At 31.7% G+C, this 15,448-nt stretch overlaps 2 protein-coding genes and 1 non-coding gene across 4 annotated transcripts; all 3 read left to right on the top strand.

The window, feature by feature from the left end:
* Nucleotides 1–1,240: 1,240 nt before the first annotated feature.
* On the top strand, nt 1,241–2,213 carry LOC114419999 (stress-induced protein SAM22). Its single transcript, XM_028385836.1, has 2 exons — nt 1,241–1,541; nt 1,699–2,213. The coding sequence occupies exons 1-2, from the start codon at nt 1,361–1,363 to the stop codon at nt 1,992–1,994; spliced, it is 477 nt and encodes a 158-aa protein (XP_028241637.1). The 5' UTR covers nt 1,241–1,360; the 3' UTR covers nt 1,995–2,213.
* A 4,108-nt stretch (nt 2,214–6,321) lies between these two features.
* On the top strand, nt 6,322–10,222 carry LOC114419998. Of its 2 annotated transcripts, none has more exons than XM_028385835.1 (6): nt 6,322–6,763; nt 7,150–7,361; nt 8,934–9,213; nt 9,297–9,382; nt 9,484–9,575; nt 9,700–10,222. In XM_028385835.1, exons 1-6 carry the CDS (start codon nt 6,491–6,493, stop codon nt 9,900–9,902), a joined length of 1,146 nt encoding a protein of 381 aa, XP_028241636.1. In that variant the 5' UTR covers nt 6,322–6,490; the 3' UTR covers nt 9,903–10,222. The 2 variants fall into 2 exon arrangements, with proteins under 2 accessions (XP_028241636.1, XP_028241635.1); XM_028385834.1 differs by having other exon boundaries at nt 6,324–6,763; nt 9,661–10,222.
* Nucleotides 10,223–13,666: 3,444 nt separating this feature from the next.
* On the top strand, nt 13,667–13,740 carry TRNAT-AGU. Its single transcript has one exon. It is a non-coding gene; the product is annotated as a tRNA-Thr (tRNA).
* Nucleotides 13,741–15,448: the final 1,708 nt, after the last annotated feature.

Below are 15,448 nucleotides of genomic sequence, written 5' to 3'. Positions count from 1 at the left end.
TTACAAAATCACTTTCAACATTTTATCCCTAGAGAATTATGATTTAACAACGAATTAATCGTTTGTGTTTGATATCTAGACTTTATTCATTGTTACTGCTACGTTTGCCTTTACGTGTACACGTGTTCTAAAACGCATTAGTGTGTATTCAGCTCTTTCTAAATAGCTTTGAACTCGGTGAAATATTGATTCACAGTGGGGAAACATTTTGTGCAATTGACGAACTCCTTTTGTAACTAAAAAATTCAAGGTCCATTACTTTGTTCGAAACGTTCATGCAAATCATGTCATGGATTTCATTTAAACTCAAATTTTGCGGACATTGTTAGTTATTATGAATTTTCATTATTAATATAATTTATGTATAACAAATATTTATTTATTATGAATTTTTATCGTTTAAAATTTAAAATTTATTTTTCCGTGATCTATAAACTAAAATACAAGTTATTTAATAATATAATAATTTAGTATAAAAATAATTCAGTCCCGCAAATACAGCAAACAGTCGCCATCGTTGAACGTGATGCGTTTGCCATTTAACTAATTTTTTTATTAATTTATTTTGGAGGAAACTTCTTTGAATTTGAATGCTTCACAATCACAATATTTGACAAACGCATAAAGTTAATATTTGACATTAAAGAAAAAAGATTGAAATATTACACAGATTGTTCAAGGGGAAAAACCAAAATTTGAAAATTAAAATTACTGAAATAGAGAAAAGAAAGACAGCATAAAAAAAGTAATATTTTTCCTTATTATTAGCAAACATATAAACTTACATAGTTTAAAATAAAATATCACGTACGGTTAAACTACTTTATGTATTGAATTTTGTCTTCCAAATTCATACGTGAGAGAGATGATGAATTTAGTGATAAAAAGCTATTTATATAGGAAAATGAGACGAATAAATTTAAATCATATAATTATACCTAAATGATTAATGGAATTTAAATTAATTGATTAAGTAGAGTGTTTGAATTATTATAAATTTTTTTATATTTATTTTTATTTTTTATGGATAAAAAAATTATACCTAAATAATTAATAGAAAAGAACAAGGAAAAATGAAAGAAAGAGAGACATAACAAACTAAAAATACAAATAGAAAAGTAGTCAAAGAAGAATTTAATACATGATCATATCTTTTAAGAAGATATATTTTTTTTTTCAGCAGCTTCATTCACACTATGGGTCATATACAATACAAGGAAATTGATACCAGAGGTAGTGCTTGGCTGCTTGATTATAAATAAAGGGCACTCCTCTGCTAAAGAAGCACACAGCAGCAAGCATCTCCTTCTCAAACTAGTAGTATTATTCTTCCATTCCGTTCTACATATAATCATTCATAATGGGTGTTTTCACATTCGAGGATGAAATCAACTCCCCTGTGGCTCCTGCTACTCTTTACAAGGCCCTGGTTACAGATGCCGACAACGTCATCCCAAAGGCTCTTGATTCCTTCAAGAGTGTTGAAAACGTTGAGGGAAATGGTGGCCCAGGAACCATCAAGAAGATCACTTTCCTTGAGGGTACTTACTGTTTTCATTTGACTTTCTATTTCATTATTATTCCATGCATCTCTACCCATCTATATACTATGTTGCAATAGCATAGTAACATAATTAATTGTAATGAAACCAAATAATACAATGTATGGTAATAAAGCTGATGTTAATGAATGGATAGATGGAGAAACCAAGTTTGTGCTGCACAAAATAGAAAGCATTGATGAGGCGAACTTGGGATATAGCTACAGCGTGGTTGGGGGTGCTGCATTGCCAGACACGGCGGAGAAGATCACATTCGACTCCAAATTGGTTGCTGGTCCCAATGGAGGGTCTGCTGGGAAGCTCACTGTCAAATACGAAACAAAAGGAGATGCTGAGCCCAACCAAGACGAACTCAAAACTGGAAAAGCCAAGGCTGATGCTCTCTTCAAGGCCATTGAGGCTTACCTTTTGGCCCATCCCGATTACAACTAATCCTCTTCAACTTACTTGTTATCACTTTCTTGCTTTTTCTTGCTTGGAGACTTATCCAATCACTCTGTGCTCAACTTAAGTTGCCTTACAATGTATCCAGTCTTTCCTTTCTTCTTTCCTTTTCCCATATAATCGTGAGACTTATGATATATCTGTGTCTCACTTCATCAATAATAAATTATAATAAAGAAGAGCAATCATTACAACTTTTGTTTCTCTTATGTTTACAACAGTGAGTTTGCATTTTTTTTCCATCTCATGTATCATATATTACAACAGAAACATAATTTTATTATACACACAAATGAAATTTTTTTCACACAATACATTATAATAGAAATATAATTTTATCGTACACTTGTGTGAAATTATGTCTTCATTTCAAAAAAAAAATTCCACTCCTTTTTATTTTAATGAAATTAAATTTCCATTTTATTCTTTTGCACCTTTATGTTATAACAATATAATTCCATTTTATAGTGTACAAGAAAATCATTTTTATTGTATATCATATATTCTCAATCCTACTACTAGTCTTGGTGCACTTCATTTTCTCCTTTGCCAACTATCCACATACACTTACATTTTGACTAGTAATGGCTTACCAACAATACAGCACAACACCGCACCGTGCCAACCCAAGTCTCTGCTTCGTTAGCTTTGAAACCAAAAATTATCCGTCTTAATAAGGAGAATAATAGGGGATGTGGATGAGACAGAAAATGTGTCCAACAAGCTCAATAAGGAGAATAATAGGGGATGCGACGGGAATGAGAGGAGGTAAGAGGAAGATCGAGAATGATTAGAGTTCTAAATCTCACTAAAAATATTTGAACTCAACTTCATTCATATAAGGGGTATTCACCAATAAGAGTCCCTCATGAACTCGAATTAATCCAAACCGATCCGAATAGCCTGGATTTGATCATTCATATTTACGTATTTGAATTAATATCGAACCGAACCGATCAAAACTATTGTTGAGTCACGGGTTTAGATTTATAGATTCATTGACTCGTTGAACCGATCCGTGAACCTGTAATTAAAATATATTTTTTATTATATATATATATATATATATATTAAAAACTAAAAAAAATATTTGACAATCAAGGGAAGTTGTGGTAATACATTATTTCTTCTCATGCTTTTAATAAAATAGTAACAATTTAATAAGTTGGGGGATAAATCTAGGTTACACGTTGTGATAAAATATTTTTTATATAATTAAAATTTATGATAAATAACTTATATTGTGATATAAGATCAATTTTAACAATTGATAAATTTTAAATATATATATATATATATATATATATATTTAAATTAAACTTTAAAAAATGGGAAGGATAGAAAAAGATAAGAAAAATCCATAAAAACGTTAATTGATGATTTTTTTTAAATAAAAATACTTTCATTAAAAAATAACTCATAAAATTAGTCTAATTATTATCCTATTTTTTCTTTATATATAACAATAACTAATTTTAAAAGATTTTCTCGTTTGGGATAAAATCAAAAACCCTATTTATCTTATATAGGGCTAAAATTTGAATTTAACCTAATTTTTGAATAGTTATAAAAATCATCCAAACCATGGACTAAAAGAGAAACCGCGATATGTTGTGTTGTGTCGTGCCGCTTTGTTTTTCAATCAGCAAGTAACAATTCCTTCACTTTTTCACAACAAATCATGTTTCATGCTTCTTTACATTCACTTCTAACTCTCAAATTTTATTCACCAACCAACATAATTAACAACTTTTTTTATATATCACTTATTTTTTTATTGTGTGTTGTGTGCGTCACTTGTCTTTATAAATATTATTAAGACTCTATGTGGTATCAAAGTAATTATTACGATTAGATTATTGGGATTCATATTTGTTGATTTGTTTGATGCCCAAATAAAATTTGATTATTTTTTCTAATTTACACGAACCCTAATGTAATCTTTGGAAAAATATATTGCATTGATATAGATATTTATCCAGATCAAGATTTTTTTATCAACATGCAGTTATTTTACTTTGAGCGGCATCCTCTTGATTTCAGATTCCAACTTAGTAGCATATTTTTTTATTCTCTATAATTGATTCATCTGGATCGTGGATCGTGGATCGTGTATTATTTTATTTATTGTGGATATGTTATTTAGAATTTGCAAATGTGACAATTGGAAAAGAAAAGTGGTGTAGGGAGTGTTAATGATTCATCTCCAATTAGCACTCTCTCTCCATGTCATACATCATAGCAAGGGATAGAAGTTCCTTCACAACCACAAGGGCATGAAACTCATCCACAACAATGACAAAGACAACAACCTGAATTTGCATTAAGAAGGAAGATTATAGGACTTAGTAAGTACTGTAATGCATCATATGCAACAACTATATATATATATATATATATGGAATCTCTAACTTGAGAAGACATGTGTTCCAACAATGTAAGAAAAAACCTACAAGGCGTATTGATAAAAAGCAAAGTGACCCTAATAAAATTAGTACGAAACTTTTTTATTTTAATCAATAGCGGACTCTAATAGCACTTGCAAAGATGATAATTATTGATGAACTTGTCTTTGAGTTTGTTGAGAATGAAAGGTTTAGGAAGTTCATGAAAAATTCCCAACCTAAATTTAAAATTTCTTCCCGTGTCACTATTGCTAGATATTGCATGCATGTGTTTAATGATGAAAAGGAGGAGTTGAAACATGTGTTGTCTGCAAATAAACAAATGGTTTCACTTACTACGAATATTTGGATGTTAATTCAAAATAAGAGTTACATGTGTGTGACAGCTCATTACATTGATGAAGGATAGGAGTTGAATAAAAAAAATATTGAATTTTTGTTTGATTTTTTACCACAAAGGGATAACCCTAGAGAATTTTTTATAAAATGGGCGATTTCAAAAGTTTTATGTGTAATAATGGATAGTGATAATGCAAGTGCTAATAACTCTACTATTTCATATTTAGCTAGAGCATTGTGTGTTTGGAATGAACATACTTTGTTAAATGGAGAGTTCATGCATATGCGATGTTCTGTTCATATTTTGAATGATGTTGAATGGAGAATTCATGCATATGTGAAGTGCAAAAAATGAGTTAGATAGGTATTTGGAGGATGATGTTGAAGATGACCACGTTGAGTTTGACATTTTTGAATTGATGGAAATTGAAAGCATCCAAATATTATATTCTTTTCTGTATGGTTAGAGATATATTGGTTATTTTTGTATCTACTATATCATTTGAGTTTGCATTTAGTACGGGGTAAAATTCAGTTTCATTTTGTAGTTCCTTAAGTCCTACTACTATTAAAGCTCTCATTTGTGTCAAAAATTGGCTTAGATCTACTAAGCAAAATGTTAATGATTTGCAAGTTGAAATAAATGAAGCGGAAAAAAATTGAATTGGATGTGTAATCTCTTATTTCATTTTTTAGAATTGTATAAAATATCAATTGATTTTTGTGCTAACAGGGTTGTGGTTAAATTTTTGGAGTTGTTTGGTTTGACTTTAAATACTGCGAGTATTGGACTGCGAGTATTGGAACGGACTACTAGTGTTAGAACGTCTTAAAGTATTACTTTCAGGTATATTGTTATTTGTTTCACATTTTTTCATATTTTTTTTATCATTTTTATAATATTAATAGATCATTTTTTCATTTGTTTCAACAAATCTGATTGTAATAAATGTGGTTGTAACAAATCTGGTTGCAAGAAATTAATTTGTAGAAAATAATTGTGTTTCAGACTATTATAGAATACATCTCTTTGAAGAATATTTTGTTTTAATTTGTGCTAAATGAATATTATGTTGATAGTGCTAAATGAATCAATTTTACTACTTTCAGATATTTGATAATATTGTATTAATTGTATTTGATATTTGAAAGAATTATGATATAAAATAGTAGTTCTAAGAAGAAAAAAACCAAATTTAAATAGATAATTTGTTGGCCTAGACCAAAACAAACCGTTCATGAATGAGTCGAGTTCGATTAAAAAAATTATGAAGATCGAACAAAATCAAATTGATCAAATTTAATTGAGTTGAATCCTAAATTTGATCAAAACTAGTCCTAATCGACCCGTGAACACTCCTAATTCATATTAACATTACCATGTAATGATAAAAAAATTACATTGATATAAAAGAATGTTTTATTGGAAAAAATACTTTTTCCTAAAATAAACAATACACGAAATAGAAATACGGGTATTCATTTATATGAGAAGTATAACATAAAAATACTAAAAAGGGTTGTTGCTTTAGACTGTAGAGTTAAATCCACATAGAAAACCTCAGCGTGAGCGTGGAGTGTGCAATCACTTGGACGCGCTAAATAATAAAACCCTTCGCAGTTCACATTCGTACTCTTTCACTCGCTCTCTCTTCTCTTTCCGAGTTTATAAACTTAACCTAAACCCAACGTCGTCGTTTCGTCCCCCTAATTATCATCGTCTCGCGAACCACCGCGTCAATGTCGGCCAGTGGTGGCGCCGCCATCGCCGGCGGAAGCCGCAACCGCAATCGGCATCTCGGTGAGAACCGCTTCTACAGCCCGCCGCCGCTGAGGAAACACAAAGAGAAGCAGGAGCAGCAGCGGTCGTCGCTGTCGAGAACTTCCTCGGAGAACAGGCCTGGTTCCTCTTCCGATTGTTCGATTTCTTCGCGCGCCACATCGGACATGTCCAATTTGGATCGATTGTTGGAGCACATCACGCCCCTTGTTCCCGCCCAATATTTTCCCAAGGTAACATCGACATCAATTCAATAACGCTATTTGATTTTGTTTTTGTGTGCTTGTTTTTTTTTTCTTTCTAGTTACTGGTTACCGTAGTGGAGGTGTTGAATTTAGTTAATTCGCAGTGATGTAGCAGCATTGGACCCTTTTAGTTAGTGAATGGATGAATTAATAGATAGGATCTTTAGTTAGTCAATGTAGATGAATCATGAATGCCGTTTAGCTTTTGTAATTTGTGGCTTGCTTTGAGGTAACCCCTAAATTGTGCTGTTGCAAACAACCCGGTGTAGTGTGAATGTTGTTTAGTTTTAAGGTAGCTTTGGTTTTTGTTTGTTTCGAAGGAAGCTCCGCTTATTTAGGTGGATTTTTGTGTGTGCGTGTGTGTGAATTAACAGACGAACTCAAGGAGGTGGAAATCAAGGGAGGCGGAATTGCATCCTTACTTTGTGCTTGGAGACTTGTGGGAGTCTTTTAAGGAGTGGAGTGCTTATGGGGCAGGTGTTCCTATAGTGTTGAATGGGAGTGAATCAGTGACTCAGTATTATAACGTCTCCTTGTCTGCCATTCAGCTGTATATTGATCCGTCAAAGCCCTCCACGCGGCTAAGGTGAGTATGTTGTGTGTGAAACATGTCATTAGTAAATTTTCCCCTTAAATGTTTGACCAAATTCCTTTTATTTATAAATGCACCTCTCGACGATTGATGACCGAGCATTTAAATATTTTAATCAATGCTATTTTTTATTATTCTCTTTTACAATTTGCTTTTGTTGTGACTAGATGAATTGGTTTTGTTCATTTTAGAAGTCACACAAGGAAGATTTTGTTATTCATGTTATTCTGCATGATGTGTAAATGTAGTTCAAATTACCAGCTAAGACCTTGGCTTTTATTTGTAGTCCTCTGATGTGAGGACAGACACTAAAAGAAGGATTTCATGTCTTATTAATAATCACATTGATATTCTTTCTAGTTTCTAACAACATGAAGCAGAATTGAATGAGTCTGAAGCAAACTTTCGCCTTTATCTAAAGGAGTTCACAGATTAATCTGCATGATAGTCCTGCCTGGTTATTCTTATTTCAAAAGTATTGGAGCCATATTTCAAGAATATTAGTCTATAGTTTTTCTTTTGAAAAATAAAGGATATTTCTTGGATACATATCATGGAGGGTCATGCGCGCATATTGGTATTGGATATGGGCATGCCACCTATACTTTTCCATTTTTGGAGTGTCTAGGCTTCATAGATTAAAATAGGTAATGGGTGAGTATGTTTAAACTTTAAAAAAAAGCAACTTTAAAATAAGCACTTTTTTATGAAGCAGATAGGATTTGCTTCTTAAAATAAGCAGAGAACTGCTTTTTTTAAGCAGAAGCAGTTTAGACAAACACACTAAAAAAACAAAAAGTTGCTTATTTTATAAAAATAAGAGCTTATTTCAACAAATAAGTTTAAACATAGTCTCCCAATATGAATGATTTTGGCTTGGCTTCTGATTGTTGTGCTATGGAGATGCCTTTGGCAAGGTAGATAGAATACTCTCCTAATAATTGTGTTGAAGGATAACACATAAAGTAAGAGGAAGACTAATTAGCTTAAGAACTCACATGCCATACTGTCTTGTATCGCACATGATTTTATTCCCTAGACCCTAGGTCAAGTGGCCAACATCTGTATATCAAATTGTCTACAATTCTGGAGATCGATGAGTAAGCTGGTCACATGTTTGCACATTAGGAATGTGTGATCTAACTATCTAAGAAAGCTAAGAATTGAGCATAATAATAAAGTGACTAGTGAAACTTGATCCACTGTCCATCAACCCTGCAGCTCTATGAAATACACTGCTAATAGTATTTTTAACTGATTTCATTCTGATGCTATTTTTTGCTGGTGCTCATAGCCTTCTTCTGGGTACATATTTATCTTATAGTTTTTTGCAAGTTCTAGACAACATTCAAAATGATACATGTTTATCTTATAGTTTTTTGCTTACAAGCATAATCATTTAAATGCTAGGAGTTCAGTCAAGGCCGCTTATCATTTTCCTTTTTCCATGTTATGATCTACTGCTTTCCAGGACAAGTTTTCCTTTTAGCTAAATATAAAGACTTGGCATAGTATCATTTATAACATATGTAACATATTGTCATTCTAATTTCCATCTTATTCCAGGAAACCCAGTCAAGAAAGTGACTCTGAATCAGCTAGAGAGACAAGCAGTGATAGTAGCAGTGGCTATTGTCATGAAAGAGGAGCTAAGAGTGTTCATGGTAGTAGGAATCATCTTAATGTTATGGATGCAAGCAATCATACTTTGGAAAGGGTCTCCCAAGGAAAACCTTTCATGGGTTCATCAAGTGATGAGACTGAGAGCTGCAGCCCTCCTGGTCAGCTTATATTTGAATACTTTGAGCATGAGACACCTTATAATCGTGAGCCATTGGCAAATAAGGCAAGACATTATCCTTTGTTGAACTTGCATATTGGATTATATTGCTTTTTAATCCTAACAAGTATTGATATTACTTGACACAGATTTCTGATCTTGCACGGCAATTTCCAGAGTTGAAAACATACTGGAGCTGTGATCTTTCCCCTGCAAGTTGGGTTTCATTTGCTTGGTATGTTTTTCTTGTCCTCTTGGTAATCTAATTTGGTTGGACAATGCACGTGGTAATAATTACTAATACAAAACTACTTGTTGCTGTGTGTATTTTAAAAGGTACCCAATATACAGAATACCAACTGGTCCAACATTACAAAGCTTGAGTGCCTGCTTCCTGACCTTTCATTCCCTGTCAACAGCTTTGCAGAGTATGTCTTTCTGTCTGTTTAATTTCTATATATGCAAGATGTATGCTAATAGGCATCAATTATAACAGTTTGATCTTTGAATCAGGTTCAAATACTGATGGGCTACATAATCATTATTCAATAGGTAGGGACATATCCAAGCTATCACTACCGATCTTTGGGCTTGCCTCTCACAAATTCAAAGTTTCTCTCTGGGATCCCGATGGGGTTTCTGAATGTCAGAAAGCCAATTCTCTGTTGCGGGCTGCTGAAAACTGGCTTAGGCTATTGCGAGTTAATCATCCTGATTACAATTACTTTATGTCTCATTATGCATATGTGAGATGACCCGAGTTTCTCGAAACAGAAGCAGCCCAACTTCCGAATACCAGTTTATGTAATCCCTGCCCAGTATATTTGTGTTGTCCATTAAAATAACAGTTATTTTTCTATATGCTCATAAACGCCTGGTTCACTTGTGTTTTCCTAAATAGAACAGCAGGGTTGCTGCTTCAGCAAGGGGGAGAATAGGTATTAGGTATTGAAAACTATACACCTTTCATATTGAAGGGGCCTGCTTCTGATTTCAAAGGATGCAGAAAAACCATTATTAACAAAGTTTCAACTTCTTTTTATGTTACTTATCTTATGATGGCGAAATGATCCAATTGATACATCAGCTGTGCAGATGATGCCGATATCTTTGTCATATTATACACATCTTTATGCTAAAAAATCTGAATGCCGGCTACCAGAACATCATCATATCATGGTCATTCCTTGAATAGAATTGCAAGTCTGTGCCCGTTCCTAAAATAGAAAGGATGATACTATATAGTACGAAGTCTGAATTCGGCAGGTAATACGAATGTCAGATTCAGCTTTGTATCCCATGATTTCCATCTTTTCCTTTTTTATACATGTCACATCATCTGGTTTCGTTTGGGATCAAATAGTAAAATCCTTTTTCAATTATGCTCACTCGCTATACGCTCTTTTTTTATTTGTCTATTTCTATTTTTCAGCCGTCCAAATACAAACTTCGGACTTGTATTTGGATTGTAGTGGATCAAAATTTGAAGAAAACTTGGCTCCTCACATACATCCTTAAAAAGAAAACTCATTCAGTCAGAATCAAGACTATTTGATTAACATAAGTTTGAATACTACACAGATAGTTGTTATCCTCTAATATTTATTTTAAAACGCTTTTGGATACACTATTTCAGAATATATATTCATTTTATGTGATCCATTTCTTAGCTATGTTCAATCGTTTGGTGGAAGTATGATTTGGAAAAAAGGTAAAAAGGTGAGAACAAATGATAGACTCCGGTGAATTTCTATGAAAAGAGAGGAATGATAATAGAAACATCATGTGCATACATGCCCCAACTGAATGGGTTAGTGGAGAGAAAATACATATACATGTCGATGATGTTATGTCAATGATCATCAATGTTTATTTACAAAAAAGGAAAGAAATTTCTTGTTGCATTGATTTATGCCGATGATGTTATACACTTATACTTGCCAAAAATGAGAAAGGAGTTATGTAGTGGGTGAAAAATCATTTTGATGAGAAATTTATCATCGTAGACCTAGGGCCATTGAAGTATTTCCTTGGAATCAAGGCAACTTGACCGTCTCATGGTGTACTTACTGCTTAGCCGAAAAAATTATGTTTTACTAGTAGATATATTGAAGGAGACAAGAACGTGAGCTTGCATGTCAAGCAAATTCCTAATGGAGTAAAATTACATCCTTATGGGAGACAACAATGCTTTGAAAAACAATCTAAATATTGCAATCAGTTCTTAAGGATATTTGGATCGAGACTGATTCTATGCCAGCAGCTACTTTCATGAACCAGGGCACTCACTCCACGCATCCGTACTTGGTTTTTCTTAATTATGAGAGAACTCTGTTACAGCACTCTTGGAATGTCAAGATTAGTCATGCTATGCGTGAGGCTAATTGTGTGGCTGACTGTTTAGCCTCCATTTCACATCATGCTCACCAAGGTTTGGTGTTTTTTTATGATCCTCCTCTTGAGTGTAAAGTTTTTCTTTGTTTTGATTCTATTGGGACTTTGTACCCACGTCCTGTGAAGCATTAGTTATATGCTCCTTTGATCGGGAAAAAAAAAAGGTTCTTGTTTTATTTTTCTTTCTTTGCAATAACTTTTACTTCAGTCAATCAATCATGTAATACGCCTACCCAAAAAAATCATGTAATAGAAAAATATTCCATAATTTGTATGCTCCCATTCTATAGGCATTGATGGTTTAAATTTTGCCTATTTTTATTATTATAACTTTTTTGTAACCTTCTTCTTCTTCTTATTGTTATTATTGGAATTTGAAATTGAGCATATCATCAAAGCATATTCAATGTAAAATATGAATTTGCTGGTTGTGGTACCAATTAAGATAATATGTTTTGCATGTTTTTAAAATAAAAGGTCTGCTTTTTCTTAAAATAAATAATAATTGATTTACAAATTAAATAATGATAAAATAACTAATATGTCATACAAAAGAGAGATAAATAATTAAGCAACAAAAACTGCATGTTCTTATGGCAAACAATAAAACATTTATTTCTTATAACTATCACTTAATGTGTGGTCTTTCATTATATAGTATCATTTTAACCTTTGCAAATTCATGAAATAATTTTTTTATGCAATCAAATTAAAATCAATTTATTATAGTTATTTAATAAATCAAATTAGTATAAAATAAAAAAATTATTTAAGTTTCTTTAAATTTAGAGATAATAGTATAATTAAAACAATAATATCTAAGACTAAGATTTAGAAAAACCTAAGATAAAATAAGATTTACTTACGCATTGTTCCCCAGTTTAAATTCATATCATAATTCAGTTTGTTAAGTTTTAAAGGGGGGAAATGTCTATTTTCATTCTTCTATTTTTATATATTTGTATACATTTTGTTTTGTATGTGTTAAGACAATAAAGAAATCAATTTGTTTACGATCATTCCAAAGAAACAAACTATATATATGTACCCATGATATATCTTACAAATAACACTAATGTTCAGCATACTTCAAGCATACACAACAGAGAATACAGACTGGATTTGCAAGATATATGACGAAGGATGCAAGATTTTATATGGATGATGACAATCTCTAGTTATGCTTAACAAGATGACAAGAAAACCTGAGAAGGCCAGACAAAAATTATCCTTACAAGGTCAGCCTTCGGCCTTAGGGTGTTAAAAGCTTATAAAATGCTAAATTCAATTTCTAATTTTTCACAAGTGTGTTGGAAATATTGATACTATGTTTATTCATTGAAGGATACATTGCCTTTCTTCCCGCCGGAGAAAAAAAACATTGTTATAAAATTCTAATCAAGTTAAATAAAGCTTAAATTACTGTGAGCATGACACAATTCATTGGTAGAATGAAAAGATTACCTAAATCAGCAATATTGTAACGAGTTTGAATTGCAAACCTACTTACCAAACTTAAAAAACCTAAACATGATAATGTGACACCTTGATTATTATTTTTCATGGAGAAATTTATTGTGAATGGTTAATATTGAAAATTTGAGCCTTTACAGTTTCAAGCTCTTTTCTACGTGAAGCTATTTGATTTTCCAATACCTCTATGTATTAAGAGGTTTGTCTAACTAAGTATTCCAAACATATTATATAACCATGAAAAACCCATTAAACTTTTTAAGTTCCACCATATAAAACTAGTTATGTATAATGGTTTTTACGCTTTTTAGGACAAAATGTAATCTTGATCTCCAGGGAAACCTGAAGATTATGAAGCATATGGTCTAATTAAACCCTTCGTCTCTTTAATGGTGATGTTTTTTTTTATTTAGTGTTTAATTTCCAAATATGTGATGTTAATAAGTTGCAGAAAACATTGTCAAAAGAAAGTAGGATACCATTGTTAAAACAAGAAAGTTTGACATCCCTTTTGTATTGTTGGGCATTTATTTTACTGTTTTGTAGAGTATTTTTATTATTTTTTTTTTACCTTCTCCAAACCAATGTTTCACAATGGAATTAATTTTAGTTCACTATACTAGTAATTTACCCGGGCTTATAGTAATAACAAGCTCTCGTAGCTCAGTTGGTTAGAGCACCCGTTTAGTAAGCGGGAGGTCTTGAGTTCGACTCTCAACGAGAGCAATAGTATATTTTTTTTCTTTCACATAGTATTTGTTAATTACAGTTTTATCTGGTACGTTTTACTATGTGCCTTTAAAATACTAAATTTGCCTTGAGTCATATTAGGCGTCTTAGTAGTAAATTTGAGGGTCAATAAAGGTAATGGCAAATTGGCAATATGATTGGTAAATTTTGTGGTGATATCTGTACTTGTTCTTAGTTCTATTGATTCATTTTTGTTGTTTTGTTGGGCTTTGGCCCCATTACGTTACCATTAAAATAATAGAAAAAACAGATAGTTTCGTCTTCGACTTGTCTTATTTAATATTTTTACCGAACGGGTAAAAGGACACTAGAAAATCTAATAAAGCCTATTAATTTCTTTTGGGTAAAACGTATTTGGGTCGCAATCTACATTTGAGTATTGAAGCTCCGACTGATGATCGAAAAATGGAGATGGAATGGTCTTTATTAAGGGGCCCAACCCAATGCTCACAAAAATTTGTCAGAATTATTTGTAAAAAGTTCCTCCTCCTCCCTGTTCAAGTAAAAAAGAGTACTTCATATGTAACAAAAACAAGTGTGTAGCTCATAGCTAATCATAGTGCCTGACCTTCATATTTTCCCTGCACGACATCGTCCAATTATTTTGGCTTGTTTTTCTTTTTTGGCTTTAATTGTAAATGGGGTTTTTGACTTTTAGCAATCATATTGTTCGATGACATGATAGAAACGTATGATTGCTCCAACTGGAATGACATGGAGAAAAAGACTGTTAGCTATATATACATATAATCAGTCACATATTGTGCTTTCTCTCTAAAATTTTTTGGAAGAGTATAATTAAATTTGTTAAAATATTCTTAGAAAAGTTAGTTTGCTAGCAACTTAAAAAAAATACAAAAGACACATTCACTTACATACTTTGAGAGTAATTCTTTTTTATCGTTATTATTTATTTTCTTAAAATCTAATAATTAAGATTCATTATTTATTATAACCATTAGATTTTTAAAAAATAAATGATAAATAAATCTTAAAAAATTACTCTTGTAATAATTGAATATCTCCTCAATAATATATACATAACTTTTATTTTAAGAGTAATTTTTTTGTTAAACTTGTTTTGCACAATATATTTTTATCGATCCAATATTTATATAAAAATTTATTGAATAAATTAAATTTATAAAATCTCACATAATTTAAAATTAATTAATATTTCATAAGTTAATTGCATTTTAACACACAATAAAATATAAGTAAATATTTCTAATTAATAAGATTTATATATATGGGTGGGTGGGTGCATGCAGGGGGATGTATGTAGCGATCAAGTTATTTTTAGGTGAAAGTGAGAGCATGCATGTCTAGACTCTAACTATATATACATGAACGGATTGCTCAAGTTTAATTTTTAAAAAACTCACGTAACTTACTCATAATATGATCAATATTTATTTCCCTCACTCTCACATAAAAAAGACTCTCTCATTTCATAATTTGAAATTAAAATATTTGGTAAACATAATTTATTATTGAGATTTATTTAATTTTATTAAAAAGATATTAAGTAGGATACAAATAACTACGAGATATGATATGTCAGGCATTGCTTGTGGTTGCACCATGTGCATTCAACAAGTTTGTAAGAAAGGCGCAAACAATATGCTGCTTCTGCACTTTAAGATGCTACGCTGACTCAACCATGCGCAGCTTTATTATATGT

Source organism: Glycine soja, chromosome 7, assembly GCF_004193775.1.
Source record: "Glycine soja cultivar W05 chromosome 7, ASM419377v2, whole genome shotgun sequence".
In the NCBI taxonomy this organism is placed as follows: domain Eukaryota; kingdom Viridiplantae; phylum Streptophyta; class Magnoliopsida; order Fabales; family Fabaceae; genus Glycine; species Glycine soja.
This window is presented reverse-complemented; position numbering and strand designations above follow the sequence as displayed.

Coding starts and splice junctions, on each gene's coding strand:
- LOC114419999 (XM_028385836.1), top strand. CDS start 1,361: ATGGGTGTTTTCACATTCGAGGATGAAATCAACTCCCCTGTGGCTCCT. Junction 1,542..1,698: donor GAAGATCACTTTCCTTGAGG/GTACTTACTGTT, acceptor ATGAATGGATAG/ATGGAGAAACCAAGTTTGTG.
- LOC114419998 (XM_028385834.1), top strand. CDS start 6,491: ATGTCGGCCAGTGGTGGCGCCGCCATCGCCGGCGGAAGCCGCAACCGC. Junction 6,764..7,149: donor CCGCCCAATATTTTCCCAAG/GTAACATCGACA, acceptor GTGAATTAACAG/ACGAACTCAAGGAGGTGGAA. Junction 7,362..8,933: donor AAGCCCTCCACGCGGCTAAG/GTGAGTATGTTG, acceptor ATCTTATTCCAG/GAAACCCAGTCAAGAAAGTG.